Source organism: Grammomys surdaster, unplaced genomic scaffold, assembly GCF_004785775.1.
Source record: "Grammomys surdaster isolate TR1022 unplaced genomic scaffold, NIH_TR_1.0 67, whole genome shotgun sequence".
NCBI lineage: Eukaryota > Metazoa > Chordata > Mammalia > Rodentia > Muridae > Grammomys > Grammomys surdaster.
In genome coordinates this window covers 246,822-271,249 of record NW_021604569.1, presented here as the reverse complement: position 1 = coordinate 271,249, position 24,428 = coordinate 246,822, and the positions used below count along the sequence as shown (strand labels likewise).

General features: G+C 37.4%; 1 protein-coding gene across 1 annotated transcript in view; it reads left to right on the top strand.

Moving 5' to 3' along the window:
* Psme4 (proteasome activator subunit 4) overlaps window positions 1-24,428 on the top strand; it is a 104,115-nt gene that overhangs the window by 16,196 nt on the left and 63,491 nt on the right. The window contains exons 2-9 of the mRNA XM_028776995.1: window positions 5,698-5,838; window positions 6,550-6,666; window positions 17,174-17,218; window positions 18,638-18,787; window positions 19,337-19,400; window positions 20,848-20,922; window positions 21,903-22,025; window positions 23,841-23,933. Of these exons, the coding sequence (XP_028632828.1) occupies window positions 5,698-5,838; window positions 6,550-6,666; window positions 17,174-17,218; window positions 18,638-18,787; window positions 19,337-19,400; window positions 20,848-20,922; window positions 21,903-22,025; window positions 23,841-23,933 (808 nt within the window). The remainder of the gene's footprint in view (window positions 1-5,697; window positions 5,839-6,549; window positions 6,667-17,173; window positions 17,219-18,637; window positions 18,788-19,336; window positions 19,401-20,847; window positions 20,923-21,902; window positions 22,026-23,840; window positions 23,934-24,428) is intronic.

Below are 24,428 nucleotides of genomic sequence, written 5' to 3'. Positions count from 1 at the left end.
AGGGGGGGAGAACTTGAATATCCATTCTTTGTCAGCTATGTATTCCAGGTATTAAGTTTGACTTTTAATTTTTAATGATACTATAATATTAATGATATGATTTCTCAAGCACCATGTACTTTTTTGTTTGCTTCCTTTAGATAAGGTCTTTTACTGACCTGGAACAGAGGCCCAGGCTGACTGCCAGCAAACCCTAGAAATCTGCCTGTCTCTGTCTCTTCAGTGCTGATATTACAGGATCATTATTATACCTATTTTAAACAAACTTGGATTCTGGGATTGAACTCTTTCCTTCTCCTAAACAAGCAGTTTACTAACTTAGATTTACCTTATCTAAAAACCAATTAAGTTTTTTTTTTCTTTTTATGGTTAGTACTTTTTGTATTGTTTAGTGTTTCCACTCTAGTTGATGGCATGACCCTGGCAGAGTGGAGCCTGAAAATGAGGCCCACTACAGTCTCATGCAATGGTCAGCTTCATTCAGAGCATCAGACAGTTTATGTTCTGAGACTATTTTGAAGGTTGAACAAGGTCATATGAGCAAAGGTCGAATGTTTACGCTACCTACAGTCTGGACAACTTGTGCTTAGAAACATGTCAGTAATAATGATGAAGTAAATCCACTCCTATTTACTCTACTTGGGAGGGGCTTCGGAGCTCATCCCAAGGACAGTTTATGTTATGGAGGAGTGGGAGTTACCACAAGTCTCTCATTGTGTTTTCTTGGAGTTTTCTGACAAGTTCTCAGAATTCAGAAAAAAAAATTTTTGTGATGTATGTTCCAACACTTTGGAAAGATTTCTTGCATAAAATTTTGAGAAAGGCTGAGAAAGAACTGCTTGTGGATTGTGAGATAAAGGAAATAGATTTCTGAGGCATTCTCTTAAAATCTTTAGCTTTTCACCAACTCTAGTCCTTTGAGGAAGCCTTCTCATTGGTTTCTTCATGTATTAAAACTTGAATTTCGTGTCTTTATTGTGTGCTGCTGTAAATGCAGTGGGCTGCAGAGCAGGTTTTTGTCTATTGGAGCAGTGTTCTTTCAGTTCTTATATGGAAGCATTCTAACTACAGGGAACACAGGTATGGGGGGCCATGGGCATTCAAGTCCTGGCAGGGTCTAAAGCTGTCACCAGAAGTGGAGAATATTTTGAACTCCTCTTTTATCTTTTGTATACATAAGTGATGATTTATTCTTTTGTTTTTTTCAGGATAGAGTTTCTCCACGTAGTCCTGGCTGTCCAGGACTCACTTTGTGGACCAGGCGGGCCTTGAGCTCATAGAGATCTGCTTGCCTCTGCCTGCTGGAATCAAAGCTGTGTGCCACCAGACCTGGTACTGCTATTTTTTTTTTTTTAAGGATAGTATGCTTTCATTTTTAGTAGTGTGCAGATGACTGTAGGTTTCATTCGTCTGAGTTTATAGTTAGAGGCTTCAGGAAGCTGGAAACTTGTTTAGTGCATTGTTGGCTTTTCTCATCTTTCACTTTGAAACGAACTCCAGCAAACCTAGAACTTGGGCTTCTTATGTGTGTCACCATGCCTGATTTTAGAATCTATATACATTATTGTCATGTATCCACTTGCTCGACCAGACTGTATGATTAAGAAACATTTACAGTAATTATAGGCAGAGTCAAAAAAAGAAACCTCAGGCCCCATTCCTCTTTCTCCTCTACCATACATTCTGACTGAACAGAGGTGGGGGAAGCAATGACGTTGTACCTGGAAATGACAAAGAAGAGCTGAATACATTTAAGATAGCTTAAGAAAATAAAAGGGATAGGTCTCATTTTCTTTTTCTCTTTTGAGACAGGATCTCACTATATATGTTTTCTTGGCTGTTCTGTAACTCACTATGTAAACCATCTTGGCCAAAAGGAAATGTTCTGAATAGATTAAGAATTTTATGTTTTTTCTGGAAGTTATAAAATTTGAAGCCAGGCAGTGGTAGCACACACCTTTAATCCCAGCACTTGGGAGGCAGAGGCAGGTGGATTTCTGAGTTCAGGCCAGCCTGGTCTACAGAGTGAGTTCCAGGACAGCCAGGGGTATACAGAGAAACCCTGTCTCAAAAGTTAAAAAAAAAGAAAAGAAAATTTGATAATTAGGCATAAGTTTAATTTATTTTAGACAATGGGAGTAGTAATTTTTTCTCCCTCCCTCCTTCCCTCTATCCCCCTCCCCTCTTCCAAGACAAGGACTTCTCAGTGCCTCCTTGGCTGTCCTGAAACTTATTCTGTAGACCAGGCTGGCCTTGAACTTGGAGATCTGCCTGCCTCTGCCTCCCAAGTGTGGATATTAAAGGTGTGCCTTGCCCTCTCGCTTTTTGTAATATAAGTATTTTAAGTTTACCAATGATCCTCACCGTGGCTTAGGAGTTTACATATCTAGTGGGTTGTTGTAAATAAATTTTGAATTAGTTGCTTGTCATTCCTTAAATATACCAAAGAAGGAACACCTTGGCTGGATATGGTGTTCCATACCTTTAATCCTGTCACTGGGTCAGAGGTAGGTTGTGTTAATCTTACCAGGTGACAATCAGACCACTACCCCAAGTTTAATCTAAATTTGAAGCAAGTTTTAATTAAATACTAGCCTGGATGGTGAACTCTGGCCAGGTCTATTCTGGGGTTCTTAGAAAATGGCCATGAGCTGTCCAGGGCAAGAAGAAAGAGGTCACTCGCCTGCACAGTTCTGACTCTAGAGTTGGATTATGGTTCTCCCTTCTCTAGACCCAAATATATTTTATTAAAATTTTCTCTATCTCCTGTGTCAGTCAAGCTACCTGATTCTGAAACAGGGAAAAGGAAGCAAAGCAGAACAGCTTTTCAAAAAAAAAAAAAAAAAAACTGAAAAAAGGTTAATTTATAAATCACAACATTGGATAACATGGGATTGATATGCATATCTATGCATAGGTAATTTTAAAGGAATCATGTGCGGTGACTCCATCTTTTGAGATAAGCAACCTGTGATTTGTTGCCATCTTAGTGCCTCCCCCATCAGGATGGAGGCAGCCATCTTTACTAGGGTTGGAGAGGATAAATGTCATGTGACTTCACCACTAGCTTGGTTAAAGGTGACCACATGTTATAGCCTGATTAAACTATTTTGTGGGTTCTTCTTTTTTCTCATCCTTTATCTTCCTAGTTTTATACCTATCACTAGATAGGAAAGAAAGGATAGAAGGCAGAAAGAGAGAAAGAAAGAGGTCCTTGAATCTAGTTTTCTTCTTGTTTTTTCTTTGAGTCTGACTGTTAACAAATGACAGTCACCACCCAACCCTGCCTCTCTGGGCCCTAGCCTCTGAAAATTTCCCAGAATTCTTCTTTTTTGGTTTTTCGAGACAGGGTTTCTCTGTGGAGCCCTGGCTGTCCTGGAACTCACTCTGTAGACCAGGCTGGCCTCGAACTCAGAAATCTACCTGCCTCTGCCTCCCAAGTGCTGGGATTAAAGGGGTGCGCCACCACCGCCCAGCCCAGAATTCTAAATGTCACATAATCCCGGAGACTATCTTCAGCTGGCAAAACCATGTCTTCTAGTGCATGAGACATGGTCAGCTGCTATGTCAGTCTATAGCAGCCCCCAAATGAAAACATATCCTTATAATACTGTTGTGTTTTTAAAGAAACCAAAATTCCAAATTTTTCACTACAACCTGGTATAAAACAATGAAGGAGGCAACAACACGTCTCCAGGATATTTTGGACAAGGATGGATTTTTATATGATAATTCCTATCCTGAAAAGAAGATTTATGAAAGAGGATTTAAAAGCAATGCTTGCTTAATAATGTATTAAAATTGCACCTTCATGTGTATATAAGAATATACCTTGTGCTGGCAACCAAAGTTTATAATATAAGAGTCACCCAGGTGATACTGTTTTAGAAATATGAAGAAAGAAGTCATGGAGAACAACTGAGGCATGCCATAGTGTGGCAGGGCTGGAGTTCCTAAAGAGTCCACTTCTAATGGCCACAAGCCATGTTGGCCAGGTGCTTATAAAGCTTTGTATCTTCTGCCTTCATCCAGTTGGGACAAGCACATATCCTGATGTATTTCCTGCTTGTCTACGTGTATATTTGGGTCAACCAAACTTGTTTAGGGAAATGGAAATGTGGTTTGTTATATTAATCCCAAAGCTTGGAGAAAGACCACCAACCCAAATCATTACAGCCAAATTAATTAAAACAATCAATTAATTTAGAACAAGGTTTTTTTTCATTTGTGTACATGGGCTCCAACCCCAGGGTGCGGTTTGATTGGATGTGAGTGGGTTTCCAAATGGGGGAATTGGTGGGTGGGGTACGGAGGGATAGGTAGGATCACAGGATTAAGCATAACAAGCACTTGAAACAAAGACATAGCTGCAAGGTGGTGATAATAAGGTGGCCATAGCAACCCCTTAGAAACAAGGCTACGGTTGCAAGATGGTTATAAACAATCCTGTGAAACAATAACATGATGACCGTTACTGGAATAAGCAATACCAGAATCATTTGTAGTTAAGTTGCAAGTGGGGCATAGCCCAATCCTTGAGAAACAGAGGCTTAATCAGAAATAGGAGTGAAGCTCAATTGTCTTTGCTATAAGATGGCTTTGAAGCCTGAGATGGAGGCAGTCTGGTTCCGCAGTTGTCTTACATGAACAGCAGCTACCAGCATCTCAGGGAGTATCTGTTCTTGATCAACGGACTTCTAGGGGAGACATTTTTGTTTTGTGGATCTCATGCACAGTTATTAAAACTTAGAACATAACTTTGGCTCTTTAGAACATAACAAGTGAAGCTCTGGTGAGTTTGAGGCCAGCCTGATCTACATAGTGAGACCTTGCCTAAAAGAGAGAGCAAGAGACATGAACACTCTCTATTAGTCTTAAATTTGCTTATTGCCAAAGCTTTTTCTAAGTTAAAAATTGAATATGCATACTTTTGAGATAGACTGTCAGTTTATTTTTATTTAGTTTTTTGGAGAGTGGGTATCACTGTGCAGCCTTGGCTGGTCTGGAACTCACTGTGTAAATCAGACTGGCTGTGAACTTTTGATATTACCTGTCCTTTTACTGCTAGGATTATGGGGGTACCACAAATGGTAGGGTTATTGAAGGTACAGCTTAGTGGTAGAATGTGTCAGGCCTTAAATTTACTTCCAATGCTGGGGATGTGATCTGACAAGACAACAGTGTTCTAATTTGGCATTATTATTAAATGCTTGATAATATGTTGATTAAAGTACAGAATAATCATTTTGTATAAATGTAAAATATTTAGTAGTATTTAAAATTAAGGTCCATTACATTCATGATTGGCCTTTCTTTTCTTTTCTTCTTTTAAAGCCATGCATTATAAATTTACTTTCTTGACATTCACAGGCAGTTCTTTTTTGAAGAGTCTCATGTAATCCAAACTGGCCTTGAATTCCTAATCCTCCTTCATCACTTCCTGAGTGTTGGTATTGTAGAGATGCTCCACCATGCCTGGCACTTTGTCCATGGCATAGCACTTTACAGGGTTTCCTTTATAAAGTTTTACTCTTACTTATTTGATTTCCTTTTTTCAATAGGCTGAGCAATGGCTTTATCGTATATATATATATGGAGAGAGAGACCTTTTCCATTTATTATACCATGGATTATACAATGTAGTAAGGAACATGAGTGGCTAGATTAATTTTTAACAGCTTTGTTTTCCTTTTGCAGTTATATCCGACTTTATGGGAGAAAATTTAGCAAAGAAGATCATGTTCTTTTTATTAAGTTATTGTATGAGCTGGTATCAATTCCAAAGCTAGAAATCAGCATGATGCAGGGATTTGCCCGTCTCTTGATCAACTTATTAAAGTAAGTCTTTTTTCTGTTATTCCTGGAGAGATTTTGTTTTTTAAGCTTTAATGAATGAGAGTCAGTTTTGAGAAAAGAGAACAGTTTCCCGAAGGTTAATTGTATGTTTTGATTTAAAAATTTATTTTCTCTGTGCCGCTTTTAGTTGTACATGCTCAACTATAGGTGGTTAGGTATTTATATATACTAATTGTTTGCTCCATGGGTTATAAACTGTTCTTGTACCTAGCGAGGGGTAGAAACTGCACGTGTGGTGTACCAAAACAGGAAACTTCAGAGCCGGAGAGAGAAGAGCATTCACTGCTCTAGCAAAAGACCCAGAATCCACATGCCAGCTCACAATTATCTGTAATTCTATTTCTAGACTATCCCTCACCTTCGTCTATCTTTGAGTGTACTAGGTGTGCATATTGTGCACACACACACACAAAACACTCACACACTGAAAATAAATCTTCAAAAACAAATGTGAAAGTATGAAATTCCTATACCAGTAATGGTGGCACAAGTTTAAACACTCTCTTTAATAGGCAGTGCTTGGTGTTGAGGGGCACCAAGTTCTTCCTAGTGCTCATTCCACCAGTTAGTGGCTGTGGGTAGAGACAGGCAGAACAAAGACATTGTGATTACCTGTCCTCTTTGTGTAGTGTACCTGATAATCATGCACCTGTATACATGATTGCATATATTTCCTTTCTTTTTTTTAATTAGAAAAAAGGAACTTCTTTCAAGAGATGATTTAGAGTTACCTTGGAGACCACTTTATGACATGGTAGAAAGAATATTATATTCCAAGACAGAGCACCTGAGATTAAATTCATTTCCTAAGTAAGTATTAAAGTATTTCTTTGAGTCCTGGCCACCTGTGCTTTTAGGGGATCGAATCCAATGAGAAAAAATGGGTTAAAATAAGCAAATGCTTTTGCCTTGGGTTTTTCTGTTTTGTTTTTTATTTTTCCTGAGACAAGCTCTCTTTGCATACCCTGACTGTTCTGGAACCCACTATGTATGTAGACCAGGTTGTCCTTAAACTCACCAAGATTCACCTACCTTTTCCTCCCTAGTGATACCATTAAAGGTATACACTACTGTGCCCAGTGCAAATTCATATTTTAATGTACTTATTTCTATGCAACTTGACTTTGCCCTTTTGAAGCTCTTTGAATCTGTATTTTTTTCACAAAGCTTTTTCACTGAGGCATCTCTGACAGTCACTCTCACCATATTCCGATCATTCTTTTGTTATTAGATGCAGTGGTTATCTACCATTAGATCATTCTTTTGTTATTAGATGCAATGATTATATGCCATTCTTTTTTTTTTCTTCTTAAAAAGTTACTTATTTTCATGTGTGCATGTTTGTGTGATTGTGTGGGTTCATGTGCACTACATGTGTTTAGCAGACTTTGGTGGCTAGAAAAGAACATTGAGTCTTGGAGTTGGAGCTGTAGGTGGTTGTAAGCCACCTGTGGGCTCTAGGAATTGAACCTGGGTCATCTGTAAGAGCTGCAAGGTGCTCTTAACTACTGAGCCATCCTTCCACAAACCAATCCCCACACCCCAACCTGACATTTTATGTATTTTAATTCATTAAGTAAGAAAATGTTTTATGTAAGGGGCCTTACATCTTTTACAGGGCACTCACGTACACAATTAGAGAAATGGTGGATCCTTCTAATTCCCCCCCCACACACACACACACACACTACAGAACAAACAAACATGCATGAGTGGTCGGTCATCCTCCAAGTGCTGGGTTTTCACATGCCTGGACAAAGTATCAGTGTTACTAATTAACTACACTTAGGATATAAACTAGTCAAATGCCAGTCCTGGTTTCTGTCATTTCCTAGTACCATTTGAAGTTACGGCTGTCCTGCTGATTATTGATTCCTTGCATGTACATCATGATAATTGGAGACCTAATTTTTAAAACTATTGTATTTATTTTGAATGTGCAAAGTATACATGACCATTTGGCCCTTTGTGCTGCTAGGCAGTCATTGCAGACTTGACTGTTGAGTATCATCTTCATGGACAGGGTTTTCTCTACTGTGATCATTTTCCCTCTGACCTTTTAGTACCCATGCTCTTTGTAAATTTGGCTTAAGATATTTTAAAATACGTAATTAAAGTTTACTTTTTAGAAATTAAAAATTCTTTGTTTTTTGTTTTTTTAAGACAGGGTTTTTAAGACAGGGTTAATTAACCCAGGGTTAATTAACACAGACATATATGCAGATAAAACATCAATGCACATAAAAATAATATCCTGTAAAACAAAACTGACATGGAAAAACAAGCAGTGTGGTGACTAACTTAGAACCTGAATAACTAAGGGAAAGGTTACAGAAAAGTTTAAGAGCGCAAGCAAACCAAACCAAAAGAGGGTGAGAGTACAATTTCTTGTTGAATGTGTGCTTAGCACTTGCAAGGCCCCCGGCTCAATTTCTAGCACTAAACATCATATTCATTCTCTATACTCAGTGACAAAAATAAATACAAACAGTACTTTTGGGCAGGCCACCTAGCTTAGCAGGTAAAGGTGCTTGATCCGCAGCCCTGATGTCTGGAATGACTGAACTGACTTTACGGGGTATCTGACCTCCTCATGCACGCTTAGTACATATCCTACCCCCACATCATGCACACATCCACAAGAATAATAACCTTAAAAATCATTACTATGTAAGTACCACTTTAACTTTTAAAGAGAATGATTATCAAATAGTTTCAAACATGCAGATGTCATTAAAACAAAATTACCTTAAGCTAGGCATGGTGGTATACACCTTTAATTCCAGTATTCTGGAGGCAGAGGCAAGAGGGTCTCTGTAAATATAAAATCCAGCTTGGTCAACAAAGTGAGATCAAGACAGCCAGAGCTACACAGAAATCCTGTGTCAAAAACCCAACAAAGCCAGACCAGACCAGACCAGACCAGACCAGACCAGACCAGACCTATTTAGCATATAAGTTTGTTTGGATTGTAAAAGGAAAAGATCAAACATTCAATGCAAAAAATATAAGGACAAGAAAGATGGCATAGTAGTTTAGATCACTGGCTGCTCCTACAGAAGACCTGAATTTGCTTCCACATGGCAGCTCGCAATGTCTTATAACTGGGTCTGTGGGATCTGACACCCTCTTCTGGCCTCTTTGGGCACTGTGCATACATGTACTGCAGAGCAAACACTCATAAAAGAAAGTATAGAAGACCAAGCATGATAATGCACACTCTTAATCATAGCACTCAGGAGGCTGAGGCAGGTGGATCTCTGTGAGTTAGAGACTAGCCTGGTCAACATAATTAGTTAGTTTTAGGAAAGTTGAACTATACAGTGAGAATCTATCTCAAAAAAACAAAATAAAAATAAAGACATATAAGAAAAGAAAACTTGACATTGAAATACATATTGGGGCTTAGGATAAAGACTACCACAACAGACATATTACATAGAGGCAGTAATATGAGAGGGAATAATATGAAGGCACAGGGAATGTGTACAGTAGGCTTCTGGGAAGAGTATCAGTAAAAATGAGACCTGGAATTCAGTGCTCAAAGAATAATACAAAGCTAGATGTGGTAGGCAGATCTCTGTTAGATCAAGGCCAGTCTGGTTTACATGAGTTCTAGGCAGTCAAGGACTACCTAGAGACCCTGTCTCAACAATAGCAAAAAGGAAAAGAAAGACAAAGAAAAGTCATTCTTGTCTAGTGTTGTCTTTTCAAGATAAGGTTCCCGATTCACTCCAGAACCAAGATTAACCTTGCTCTCTAGATCATTTGCCCCCATTTCTCTAGTGCTGGTCTATTGCTGTGTTTCATGCCATGCTGTAGAAGAATGTCAGCAACATGAAGCTTGTGTACTAGGGTGTGTGAGAATTGCTGGAGACCGAACCTAGGGCCTTGTGCCTGCAGGTCAGGTGCTTGTACTAACTAAACCGCATCCTCAGCCTGGCATGATTCTGTGCCTCTAGCAACTGCCAGCTTAATGGTTTGGTCATAAAACTATTAATCTGAGTGAGATCGTTCATGCTTCTAACTCCAGCATCAAGAGGCTGAAGCAAGAGGTTTGCCATGAGTTTGAGGCCAGCTTGGGTTACATAGTAAGTAGAAAGCTATCCAGGGATATAAAGCAAAAGCCTGTCTTTAAAAACAACACCACATTGTTTTTAAGACTTTCAGATGTTTTACTAGGTATTCAGATTTAAAAAGAAACCAGTTGCTTTAAACATATTTCTCAATGCTGGGATTATAGAAGTGTGCCACCATACCTAGCTTTGTACATTTTGTTGTTGTTGTTGTTGTTGTTGTTATTTTGGGATAGTTCACAAATTATAGGCTATTTTATGTACCTAGCTCTTGGCCACTAAAGGTTGCTTAGGTTCTCCTCAATCGCTATCCTTTGAAAGTGCCCTGTGGTGTACTAGAAAGATGACTCAGCATCTTGCTTTTTGCAGGGAACCTAAATTTGGTTCCCCAGTTCCCAGCATTCTTTTGGGCCACTCACAGTGACCTACTGTAACTCCATCTCCAGGGAGATTGAATGTGTCTGCCCTTCATAGGCACCTGCCCTTAGTGCTTGTGCCCATCCCCACACCTACACATGAACATAACTTAAAACTAATAAAAATAAATCTTTTTTAAAAGTCATTAAAAATACCCTGTGAGATTGGGGTTTATTCTTGTGGAGCACATGCTTATCATGTGTGAAACACTAGGTTCAAATAGGTTGTCCCGCCAACACTTACACACAGATGTATCCAGCTATACCCACTTTCCAGCCCATCCTGTTTTCCCTATGTGGCTCAAATCTGTATTCCACCTGCCTCTGTTTCCTCAGAATTGAAGCCATATGCCACCATCCCAGCAGCATTTTGCTTTGATTAATCATGCTTTTTCCCCTATTTTTTGATTCTGTAAGAACAGGTCTTTCTAGGACATGAGCCTTTTCCCTGTGTCAGATCTTCTTTTCACTTAATACACACCTTTCCATGTTCCCAGGGCTCTGAGATAAAGTATGTGAGGTATTTTGTGGACCTTAATAAAGTATTTTGTTTTACATATTCCTATCTGTACTAGGTTTTTTTTTCTTCATATATGCCTCAGACTAAAATTGGTGCTCTTAGAAAGTCTAACTATATTGAGTTGCTGACTTACAGTGATTGACACATAGTATTGCATATCTGCCTTTTCAGGGACTATGTTGTAAAGTGTACCATTGATTTGTTACTTTGTTTCTCTTCAGGAAATTCAGTTTTTAAAAGCTGAGTGTACATTACACAGCTTTTATCAGCACTGAAGAGATAGCTGTCTCCTAAACAAAGGAATAATACTAAATTTATGAATTCAGTTTTGAAATACTTTATTTATTGGCCTACCTCCCTTCTGCTTCCCTTGAGTTGAAGACAACTGTTCTTGGCTCTTAAGCAGAAATGCTAGAGAAAGCAGGGAGTCACACAGCAGTGCTTGCAGTGGACCTCCTTTTTTTTCCCAGCACTTCGTTGTTCTGCTGAATTTCTACAAGGGAATTGTTTGGATAGTTATTGCTTTTCTGCTTAACATTGTTTTGGCATAGTGACGTTGCAAACTTTTATAGTGAAGAATAAGATTCCTAGTTCTTACCAACATTTTATTTTATTTTATTTTATTTTTTAAGATTTATTTATTTATTATTTATGAATATACTGTAGCTGTCTTCAGACATACCAGAAGAGGGCATCAGATCTCATTACAGATGGTTGTGAGCCACCATGTGGTTGCTGGGATTTGAACTCAGGACCTCTGCAAGTGCAGTCAGTGCTCTTAACCACTGAGCCATCTCTCCAGCCCCAACATTTTATTTTTTAACATCCTTTAACTTATAAGGAGCCATTTTATATGACTTGCTTTCTTAGATTTAATATTTTGCCTCCCATATTTCTTTCTTAGATGTATTTTGACATATTTGAAACAGCTTTGTCATTTGACAGCCTGTTCTCGTACTATTTTTAGATGACTTTAAAATCAGAAGTGCTTCATTTGTTAAGTGTGTGTCTTTCAGCTCTTCAACTCTGTGTGCCTGGTGTGTTTTGTTCTTAGGGAAACTACTGCTGAGAGTGCCATACATTTCATTCTGTTTTAAAAGTTGATCCTGTTTAGAGCAAAGATAATCAAAAATTTTACCTCTCTTTCCTTTTCTTCCCTTCCCTTCTCTCTCAGACTTCAAGTTCTGAGATTGTTGGTAATAAAAGAAATTTTTACGATGTTTGGTGTTTGTTTTAAAACAAGACCTCCATGTTGCCCTTTTTGTTCTATTATCTATGTAGACCAGGCTGGCTTTGAACTCAGAGAGTACTGTCTGCCTCTGTCTCCTGGGTACTGGGACTAAGGAATATATCACCTCACCTGACTTAGTAGAGTTTTTAATTTAGTACAAAATGCAAAATTGTATTTCTGACTCCTGTTTACTATCCATGTCCTGTTACAATTTATGTTCTTGTAAAAACAAATTTTAAGTATTTTTCCTTTATATATTTTAAGGCTACCATGTGTACCATTTTTCATAGTAATATGCCTATAGGAAAAATTTGTTTTCCTTTCTTTACTTTTTTTTTTGAGAGGGAGGGACTAGGGCCTTGCTGTGTAGCCTAGGCTGGCCGCCGGCACCCAACAGTCCTGCCACCACACCTAGCCTGGTACTTAGTTTTTGATTACCTGTGTATCTCTATCCCATTCCCCTCTGTGGTTGTTAACAATTGAACCCAGGGCCTGACTTGCTAGCAGTTGCTTGACCACTAAGATCTATTGTAGCCCGGCTTTTTGTATTGATTCAACAAAGGGTCATTTGCTTTTGTTGTCTTGTTTTTGTTTTTTGAGACCGGTCTCATTGCGTTCACTTTTTTCAAAATGACGCTTCCGCCTTTCCAGGACCTCTGCCCGTGCTTCAGGCTAGGCTCCGAGTTCCCTACTGGGCTCACTCAGCTCCAGCAAGGGCCAGCTGGCCGGTTTTAACTAGCTCCCTCCACCTTCCTTGGCTCCCCTCATGGCGGAGACTACAGACTCTAGGGCCCCAAGACCTACAAGTCTGTAGCTTCCTCCTTGCTCCAAAGCCTGGTCCGAATCCTTGTTCTCTGTGTTCCTTCTCTTCCTCCTGGGACCAGGAAAGCCCACCTTTTTGTCTTCACCTAGCAATTGGTTTCTGCCTCCTTTATTGACCCAATCAAGAACCAATTAGGGAATCAATCCCTCCTCCTACAGGTCTTGCTATGTATAGCCCAGTCTGTCCTCAAACTCACAGTTCCCCTGCCACTGCTTCCCTAGGGCTGGAATTGCATGTGTCACTCACTTGGTTTACAAAGGGCAATTTAAGATCATGTAAGTCTTTTAGTCTTACCTTTACCCATTAGTCCGTGGAAATTACATATTCTACACGCTGGGGTTTCTTGTTACTCATTAATGATCTGGACCCAAATTTTAATAGATAATAAAATGAAGAAAGTAATTTCCCAATTACCTGTCACTAAGTCATTTTCACCAGTTATTTCATCGATAAACACTGATTTGCAATGATTTCTAAAACAGTATTTGAGAAACATTGTGAGGAATAATAGTTCATAAGCTGGAGAGATGGCTCAGCAGTTAAAAGAACATGTTTCTTTAGAGAATCCAAGTGCTTTTTAGCACCCGTGTCAGGCAACTGCCAACTGCCTGTAATTCCAGTGCCAGGGCATCTGCTGCCCTCTTCAGGCCTCCTTGGGTATCCCCTCCCCTGCCTCAGACACATAGTTAGAATAGTTCACATCGTTCAAGGTTTGAAGTAATCATGCTGAGGAAGGATGACTACAGTAGCATTTATTTTAGAAAAATGTTTTAATTTTAATGAAAAATTAGTGCTAAGATTGCCTCCATGATGATGATGATGTCTTTTATAACTGATAAAATAATCTTAATGGCTATGAAAAAATTATGTTTAACAGAACAGTGTAACAGATTTTTGAAACATCAGCGATGGAAAATGTTTGATTGACTAAAGATGAGTTTATTTAGATTTAGAAAAAAAAGATAAAACTGATTTCTACCTGAAGAAATTGGTACTTCATTAGGGGGAAAATACTATTCTATTAAGAATTTAAGGCAGAGAAAGAAGGAGTGTACCATTATTGTTTCCTAATTCATATTTTAAAAAAGCAAATAGCATTAGTTGGACAGAAATTTTAGTTCAGTTGAATCTATGAATACTTCTGGGCTTATTTTTATTTTGAATATGTCATGTGTCGTGTGTTTTGGGGGTTTACAAGTAAATCTTGGGCATGACTCAGTGGTTAAGAGCACTGCCTCTTCCAGAGGACATGGATTTGATTCCTAGTACCTACATGGTGACTCACAGCCATCTGTATGTAACTGTAGCTTTTGACTTCCATGGTCACCAGGCATGCAGTGATGCAGAGACACAGATGCAGACAAAACACTCATACACATAAATGATTCTTTAAAATTTTTTAAAAATAAAAACTAATCTTATCTTGATAGTTACAAAGAACTAGGAGAGTCAGGCTACAACCTCCATGACTTTGAAGTTCACTTTTTAGTAACTGGAAGAAGAAATGGTTGACTCTCCTCCTGTCTTGAGACAATCAGAGAACATTAGTGCCATCATGAGAAAATTGAAGTGTAGAGAAAAATTTACATGAGGCTCAAACTGGAACAAGAGCTTAAGAATTCACTTTTTGTACAGAATAGTAAGTAAGGTGATGAAAGAAATTTCTCATCTGGGTGTTATGTCCTGAATCATTAAATTCATGATTTATAGGCAGGAGAATTGCTGTAACAGTAAAAGGTGCACAAATTTTTGTTTCTGTGAAGTTGTACATGCAATGGTTTTTGCAAAGTATAAATTTATAGTTGTTAGTATTTGCTGTGATGCCTAATAAATAATTCTAAGCTACTCAGCAGCTTTCAATATATTATCTCAGTTAATTTTCAAATAGCTTTATGAGAGGGTAGGGATTATTTGTCATGATAAAAAGGTTGGTTTTTTTTTTTTTTTTTTGGTATTTCGAGACAGGGTTTCTCTGTGTAGCCCTGGCTGTCCTGGAACTCACTCTGTAGACCAGGCTGGCCTTGAACTTCAGAAATCCACCTGCCTCTGCCTCCTGAGTGTTGGGATTAAAGGTGTGCACCACCACTGCCCGGCTGATGATGAAAAATTCTAAGCTGTAATATATAATATTATAATCCTAGGAACAGTGGACTTGGTTTTCAAATTCAGATTTGTCTGACTCTTAGGTTCAACCTGAAGCACTGTGTATTCCATGGCCTTCTTTTGTAAATGAACTACCATTTCTAAGAGAAAATGGGTGTGAGAAACTCCACCTAAAGCTTAGTCACTTGGAGATCACTTTTAAAACATTAGCAGTTTGAGTTACCAGTTTAGTCCTATAAATTTCCAACAATTGGAACATAAGTAGTCATTATTCACCTCCTCTAAAAAATAGTAGCATCTAGCCTTAACCTTTTATTTTATTTTTAAACAGAAACATTGTTCCCTTCATCTTGAGAGATTACAAGAATCACAAAAGGTCACTATACAGATATCACAGGTTAGAGAGATTGTACCCTTTTCTGAATAAAGAGTGTAAATTCCATGGCGCAGGCCTTATGTGGAAGATCGGTTGGAATTGACTTTATGTGAATGAAATCACACTCTAAAACCCTTGAGTTGGTAACAAGTTAATGGAGTGTTATCATTAACTTCTAGAATGAAGGCAACACTTAGCTGTGCAGTCTTTGATGACTTCCTTTTTGCAACCGTTTCTAATGTTAGAATGGTTTCTCTCTTTGTATAGTGAAGTTACTTAGGAGAAATAGCAGGATTTCTGCTACATTTAAGTCTGAAATCAACTGCTACCAAACTAGTAAAGTAGAAAGTTAATGTAAGCACAGACATTAGGAAGTCACGGGTCATATATCTTTTCTTCTCCTTAGAAAGACAGTTCATGTTTCAGAATTCACCTTTAAAGTCTGAACTTAAATTAACCAAAGGGCTTTCTACATGTTGATTCTATAATTAGTTACTAACTGGCTCTTCAATTCAAACTGAAAGAAGATCCAAGATCTGTGCTATTTGTTCCCTGGATTAAAAAGTGTTTATTGAGTAGTATAAGCACAAAGAACTAATTTAACTGTACCTGAAGATTTGAGTAGCCTTATTAGAAACCCATTAGGTATCCTGACTAATTAGTATAGCTACGGGCTTCAGGAAGCTTTAAATGTAGAGAAAAGTTTATGCCCTGTACACTACGTTTCTTAATTGTCTGTTTTTTTTTGTGTGTGTGTGAAAATCACCCCATGAGTCCTTGGTGACCCTCACCCCCAGTTTGAAAGTGGAAGATGCTATCTAAGGTAGTTAGTAATGGGGAGGCAGGTTTTTCCCCTAGGTTGATGTTACATAATATAGTAGGTGCTTGTCTGGGTTTGTTCCTTGGAATTTCCTTATAAGTTAGTTCTTAAGCTTTCAGAGAAATTGTAGAGACCCCTGAAGAATTTTAAAAGGTTTAGTGATAACATTTCTGAAATCTTAATGTCCCTGTCCTACCCTTGAATTTTGAACATTTTTATGTTTCTATTTGTATTTACCATACTGTAAGTAGCCACAGATTCATTTTAAGTTTCACTTCATGACACCCCTTTGTTTTGTTATATCTGACCAGTTTTGACTATGGTCTAGTTGATATCTTAAATATTCTATTTTGGTCATGTATTTAAACCAGTATCCACAGTCTTTTCATTAAAGTTCGTGTGAGTTCTTCATTTTGTTCAACTAAGTTTTTGAGTAGCTGTTTAAACAGAACAGCTGTTGACTTTGTTAATTGTCACTAGCAGTAAAGTACCTTGGAATTTTAAGTTAAAGATAATCAACTTGATTAGTTGGTTATCAAGACTTCTGACGATGCTGGTAGAAAGAAGCTCACCATATTTCGTTATATCACGGTTCATATTTTGATGCAAAAGCACTATAATAAAAATTATTCTTTAGAATTTTCAGCCGTTGGGCTTACTTTATGTGTGTTTAATATGGCATTGTTATCAAATTTGTAAAGATTGAAAGGGGGTTATCTTTTTTCCAGTATAGTGTTTTGTTTTGTTGTATTTATCACACATACAAAGAAAGCAGACTAAGAAGTCTAGGTAGATAATTCTTGAAATTCTGTATCTAGCAGAGAAGATTTAGTAATTACATGTAGACAGATAATATGAACCTGTGTGTTTATCCTTGAGGTACAGATTGTAGAATTAACTGTATTCTTTAAATACCCCAATGTAATTTATCAAATGGCTTTTTCTCCTCTAGTTCTATAGAAAATGTTCTCAAAACACTCGTGAAAAGCTGCCGACCGTAAGTAGCACTCACTTTATAAAGCCTCTTGTTTTACCTGTAGGCCTTCCCCCATCTTTAGTGCACTCTAAAGAGAAAATTAAAGGTATAAATAGTTTCTGATATTGTAGTGTCAGTTAAGAACTGGGAGCACAGCAGTGTTCCCAGTCCTTAACTGAAGTTTTACTTTTTTAAAAAAGTTAATTCATTAATATTGTCTGTATGTGTGGATGCCTGTGTATGTGTGTAGGAGAGAGGTGGGCATCTGCAGCAGGGTACATGTATAAAAGTCAGAGGATGGAGGTTTTAATTGGTATTACTTTGCTAAGAACTGACTCAGAAATATTGGGAAGGGGAATTTGATATATAAGGTTCTTGAAGGTAAAATATAATTCACTGGTGGTAGTTCTGTTTTAATTTGCGATTTACTACATTAATACTAACAGAAAATGTATGATGAACTTAATAGAAGTGTTATTAGCAATGTAATTTTATTTTTCATATAAATTAATAAAGTATGCTTTTAAGCTAACAAAAGTTTTTGAAAGTGTGATAGGTTAATAATTTGCTATTTAGGTCAAACCTATAAGTTGGGAAGAATACAGAATTCTCAGATACAGTACTTTATTCCTCATATTGATTGATTGAGAGGTTGAAATAGGGTCTCGAAGTTGCCACGTTGGCTTTGAACTCCTGACTCCACCTTGCAGTGCTAGCATTATAGGTATGCAAACTCCCAGCTTTATACCTTTTCAGATGCATTTAGCAGTTTGTACACGTGGCTTCTTTAAATCATTTACCTTCATATTGTGTGTGTGTGTGTGTGTGTGTGTGTGTGTGTGTGTGTGTGTGTTAAGTTTTCTAAATCACAGGGATGCTCCTGGCCTGTAGAATGTCAGAGCCTTAGAACAAACAGGTCTTCCCATTTCTCTCAGGTATAAAGAAGTACCTGTGGTCCCGTGAGGGACCTATGGACTCATCCTGGAAATTCCTGGGCCGATGTTTCTTTCTTATTTTTACTGAATATTTATCCTCTATGTGGAATTGAGTTTTATTAAGAATTTTTCAGTTGCTGAATGTTGAAGGCAACTTAAGTATCTGTTTTCTCAACCTCAAAGTATCTTCTGAATGTCTGTTAGATTAAAAAAAAAAGTTTACTTTCTTCTAAGTGTGTGTAAGTGTATTTATTGTATCTTTGTAAAAGTATGCTTTTATTATGGAAACCTTGACATTTCTAGTGTGATATCTTATGAAATATTCCCTTCTCTCATGAGACTCATTTTCTTTTGCTGTTGGAGAACAAACCCAGGTCCTATGTGTACTGGGCAAGTGGTGCTAATTCTCTAGGCCTTTTCTTTTTACTTTTGTCAATCATATATAAGTATTGTAGGGTTTTTAATTCAATAGTCAGATACATGGAAACCTTTTCTTTTTTATTAGATATTTTCCAGCAGATGCAACAGCAGAAATGTTAGAAGAATGGCGGCCTTTAATGTGTCCTTTTGATGTAACAATGCAAAAGGCCATCAGTTATTTTGAAATATTTCTTCCTACCTCCCTTCCTCCAGAACTGCATCATAAAGGTTTTAAGTAAGTGTGCATATTTGACATATTCTAGGATACAGCAAGAAATATAGCAATACCAATAACTAGCAAGAAGCTAAAAATGTGCAACTTACTGATTCTTTTTATTATAATTCAAGTCTGAAGGGTAAAAGCGCCAAGCATATGACTGTAAAGAAAGTAATGCTTATATGACAAGCCCAATGGAATGATGGTTTTAAGATGTCAGAAGAGAAAAGAAATAAAACAACTATAATGGAAAAATGTCAGAAAGGGAGAAAGGCAAAGGATGTAAGGGAGAAAGTTGTTAGAGTTGTTGAGTAAGAGTGGACAGTAACTATGTAACAATTCAAAACAGTAAATGAGATTACATTTAACAGCACAAATAAACGAGAAAGAGAACACTTAGACAAAAAAGTATTCCTGTGTTCCAATAAGTTTGAAACTTTCAGTATTATTTTTCCTAGATTGTGTAGTTATCAGTAAGAATAATATATTTAGAAGTACAAAGACTACCTGGCTTTGAACCACTTTCTGTAATTGCTTGCTATTCATAACAACATTTTTCTTCTTCAGACTTTGGTTTGATGAATTAATTGGCCTTTGGGTTTCAGTGCAAAATCTCCCACAGTGGGAGGGGGTAAGTATTCTATTTTTCCCTCTTCTTTAATTTTAAATTTGGAGATAAATATATAGATCATTTAATAACTCCTTTTTTTTTAGAATTTGTAATAGTAACATTACAGTTAATTCCCTTTTTAAAAAAATGATTTATTTATTTTTTATCTATATGAGTACACTGCAGCTGTCTTCAGACACACACTAGAAAAGTGCAACGGATCCCATTACAGATGGTTGTGAGTCACCATGTGGCTACTGGGAATTGGACTCAGGACTTCTGGCAGAGCAGTCAGTGCTCTTAACCACTGAGCCATCTCTCCAGCCTAGTTCATGACTTTTTAAAAAAGATTTTTATAAGTGTGTGTGCATGCACATGTGCACATACCTGTGGGTCTGTCTGTTGGTGAGCAGGTGGGTAGGTACTAGTGCCTGAGGAGGCCAGAGGCATCACATCCCCTAGAGTGTGTGGTGTTTTGTTTTTGAAGTACTTAGTGTATTGAGGGTGGGGTGCAGGTGTCACGTGCCTGTTTCCACCTCTGCCCAAAAACCAAAGAGCGTGTCCTTTTGGCTCAGTACCATGCTGTAGGTAAGGCCTGGCTTTTACCACCACATAGTACTTATCCTGAGCCTTGGAAATGGTTATCTCTAAAACACCCCCACCTAGGTGCACTTCCTGGTAGCTACGTGTGTCAGCAGTTCTGGCTCAATCTATAGGAACATCTATAGGAACATCATGATGGTTTCAGAAACATCAGTAGACATAAAAGAACTGGAGGAAGAGTTGGGCGGGTGACTGAACTGGACACTTGAAGCTTTGAGGATAAGCATAATCCTTGTCACAGGTAAAACAGCAATGGGGCTTTTTGATACAGGTATTTTTGAGCCACCAAAAATGGTGGGTGATAGTTGAGTTGGGTCCTCTGCAAGCACATTGTGGGCTCCTAGCCATGTAGCCATCTCTCCATCTCTCCAGGTCCTGTTAATTTCTTTCATCTTACTATTTTCTAACAAGTAGACAAGCATGCATTATAAAGTACATGATTGCTGTTTGTTTTAGTTGTATTCATTTTAGGTGCTATTAGATATTTGATGGAGATTATAAATATTCCTTTCAACTTTCATTGTGCATAATGCTTTGTGATTTTCCCCCCTTTGAGGAGTATTTTGGTTACAATTGATTTTAAATGGGTGACATGAAACAGATCTTAAATTTTGAAGTTTTAAAAGTCATAAACTGTATTCATGGTTCTCATGATTGCTGCAAGGGACAAATGAGGAGCTGGGTGTGATTGCACACACGCGTACTCCCCAACACTTGGGAGGCTGAGGCAAGAGTATCGTAAGTTCAGGACCATTCTGACACATAATGAGAATCATCTCAAGAAAATAAACAACAGAATAACGATTATAACTAACATTTTAAAACAACATCAGCCTAATGTTATTTTGTTTTTGTTTACTTCCAGCAATTAGTGAATCTCTTTGCTCGATTGGCTACAGATAATATAGGATACATAGATTGGGATCCACATGTACCAAAGGTAATTAGAACATTTGAATATGTGTGTATCATAGTCCTGATAACTAACATTATTTGGTAAAGGGGATATTTTTAACTCTTACGTCAAATGTTATACATGTCTTGCATTTGGAGGACATGAAGTATAATTTTGAGAGTAAATAATTTAGGAAGTAGTAAGTCATTAAGAATATCATGAATTCATTCCTTCCAAAGAGTTTTCTGTATTAAATTTGATTGCATTCTAGAGTGTTACCCGCTCCCCCTGCCCCTTAGTAGTTAAAGCTAGAATATCTCCAGAGGTGTATCATTTCAGCTGTATTAGACGTCTCTTGGAAAGCCTTGCAGGAGGTGGAAATTGATATTAGAACAGTACTGGTAATCAACAGAAGTCCTTGGTGTCTTTGCTTTTGTTCTTCTCCACTGGAGTTAACTTTTAAAGACTAAGGAACAGAAGCAGCCCCTCCCCTTCATTTGGGACCCTATCAGTAATGATAGTTTTAAAGTATAAATTTAATTACATTAAAATACAGTTATTACATGCTGCCTAACATACAAAGACTTAGGGAGGACTTCAAGTCAGCTTTAAGGTTGAAAGGTGAGTGGTCTGCTAGCTGCTTGCATTAAGACTGCTGCTGTCTAGTGACTTTGGCATAGAATCAGAACACAGGAGAGTGATGTGAAAGTGAAAGGAGGGAAAGACTCATTCTTAACTGCAGAAACTTCAGTTTTTTCCTTTATGTTTAACTATAAATATCTCGTTGTTTGGGTACATGGACTCAGCTGCTTCATCTCTGTTGCCTCTGACCTCAGAGTGTCATACAGTAAACCTTTCTAAAGAATAAAGCAAATTACTAGACACTGATAATTATGCTTAGAATTACATGGAGGGAAAATGAAGGTGTGTTTAAGGCTAATACCTAACATTCACTTAGCTATTTAAGGACTTGTGGTACTTATGAACCTTTTTATTCCTATATTTATTTTGTTTTGCTTTAAAAGATATTTACAAGAATTCTGAGAAGCCTGAACCTCCCAGTGGGAAGCAGTCAAGTGTTAGTCCCAAGATTTTTAACAAATGCTTATGATATAGGACATGCTGTAATATGGATCACCGCAATGATGGTTTGTAGTTAATTATGAGTTTTATAAAATACATATAAATTTTCTTTAACCTTTTGATCCAAGCCCATGTTAACAGCTTGATTGGTCACTGGACTATTAAATAGTTTTCTTTCTTCTCTTCTTTACTTTCTGTGTCTCTCCTCTTCCCTCACTTTACCTCTCCCCTTTCTTTGCTCCTCTTCTCCATCCCTTTCCTCCCATCCTTCCCGCCCATCCCCTATCTTCCCTTCCCTTTTACCTACATCTTTTCTGGGGATTGACAGGATTTAGCTATTTTCTGATGTTTTGTATCCATATCTCAGATTTGTAATAATCCATTACTTCTTAATTTCCATATGGTTTTGTGTCACTTTTGAAATATAAATACACTATTAGAGCAGCTTTATATTAAAATTATAGGATTTATTTTAATATTTCTTACCGCTTTGAATTGTTAGTCTATATTTGGTATTGTTTTGTGGGAAAGACAGAATATTCATACAGAATACAGTGAGAGTTGAAACTCTCCCACGGTTACATAGAACTTTTGTTTTTTTCTTGTATTCAAGGAGAAAAGAGTATTTTAATGCATATTATGGAGGTTTCACTGAATTGGGCAATGTCAGCCTTGAGTTAATTTTGCTCTCTTCCCACACACATCTTAGTAGCTACTTCTTTTTGTAATATTGAAGTATAATTAAAAAAATAATTATGCTAATTTTCCTATTGGAGTTTTGAAAATTGTGATAGTGAGTTGTTGTGGAATCATTTTGGTTTCTTGAGTAGTTTGGTCTCTTTGGCTTTCTATATTGAGAAACAGGTGTAAGCTTCATTTATGCCTGCATCTGAGTGGGAAGGCACGTTAATCATACAGGTTTTTTTTTTCTTTTGAGATTAAGGTTAAGACTGGTCTGGTTATATAGCCTTGATTAACCTAGGACTTAATGTGTAGATCAGCCTGGCCTCTTAACTTGCAGAGATTTTCTTGCCCCTGCCTGGGATTTTAAGTATGAGCCAGTATACCCTTTCTTAATATAATTTGACATTTTGTCTTCCTTGCTGTTGTTAAAAGATCGTTTTGAGTCAAACTGGAGGGTATTAGCCCATGTTATAGCCCTTTAGATGAATGCTAATTTTTTAAATCTTTTTTCTTTGTTTTAATAATAGATTAATAAATAAAAATGTTTTTGAATTAAAATGTGCCTCATAAAATATGTGTGTGTTGTGTAAATCTTTTTGTTTCATATAATGAGCTAATGATTCATTTTTAAGGACTGCTTTGTATGGCTTATGTTGTCATTTTTTTTTTTTAAATTGTGCTTGTACGTGGGAGCCACTCTACCCACAGGATGGTCAGAGAACAGCATAGGGGAGTCTGTTCTCTCCCTCTGCCATGTGGGTCCTGGGTCAAACGCTGTCAGGCTTGAGGCCATTGTTTTTACACATGAGTCATTTCACCATCCCCTGTTATTATTCTTGATTATTCTTGATTATATCAAGATGATAGTCTTTATGTTAAATTATGGTATCCTTGTTTTTTACTTAAGAACAATAAAGTCTAGTGTTCCCCTAAATTGAAAGATAATACCTTTTCAGCTTCATTTAGAATTAAGTTATTTTCGTGTTGATTGGAATGTTTTTAAGTTGATTTGTGCAAAGATCACTAGGGAGTTACGTTTTGACTGTGGTTTACAGGTACAACTGTTACAATATAGGGGATTCACACTAGACTTTTATATCTAGGATTTGACTTACTGATCAGTTCATATACAGTGTAATATAGATACTAATGTTTCTTTCTCTCTCTCTTCCTTTTTTGGGGGCGTGTCTGGACAGGGTGGACCAAGTAAATTAGTACAAAAACATTTAGCTGGTTTGTTTAACAGCATCACATCTTTTTATCATCCTTCAAATAATGGGCGTTGGCTGGTAAGTATGTTCAGTTTGTGTTGTAGTATTTGAAGATTTAAAGATGTCGTTGTATTTAACAGTTGCTTATCTTAGAATTGTAATATCTCTTGTCTGTCTCGTAAGCTTTGGCTATGTATAAGTGATTAGACCCAAGTCTGTAATCTGTGTGTTTGACAGACACGTGCACGCGTGTGTGCGTGTGTGCGTGTGTGCGTGTGTATATATAATGCCACATGGCTATTAGTGACAAAATAATGACAACAAAATAATAAATAATGCCACAAAACCATAGGCACATCACTTCAGTTTTATCTTGTCACTATTATAGCTTTGTTTTGTCTTTAATTGACTGATTAGGTATCTTTTTAAAAAATAAGTATTGGAAATTTTTATTTGGTAGCAAGGTACTTTCTTTCACTTGGCTTCTCTTTAAGACAGGGTCTCACTGTGTACCCCTGGGTAGCTCAGAACCCACTGTGCAGCCCAGGTTGGCCTCAAATTACCAGAGATCCC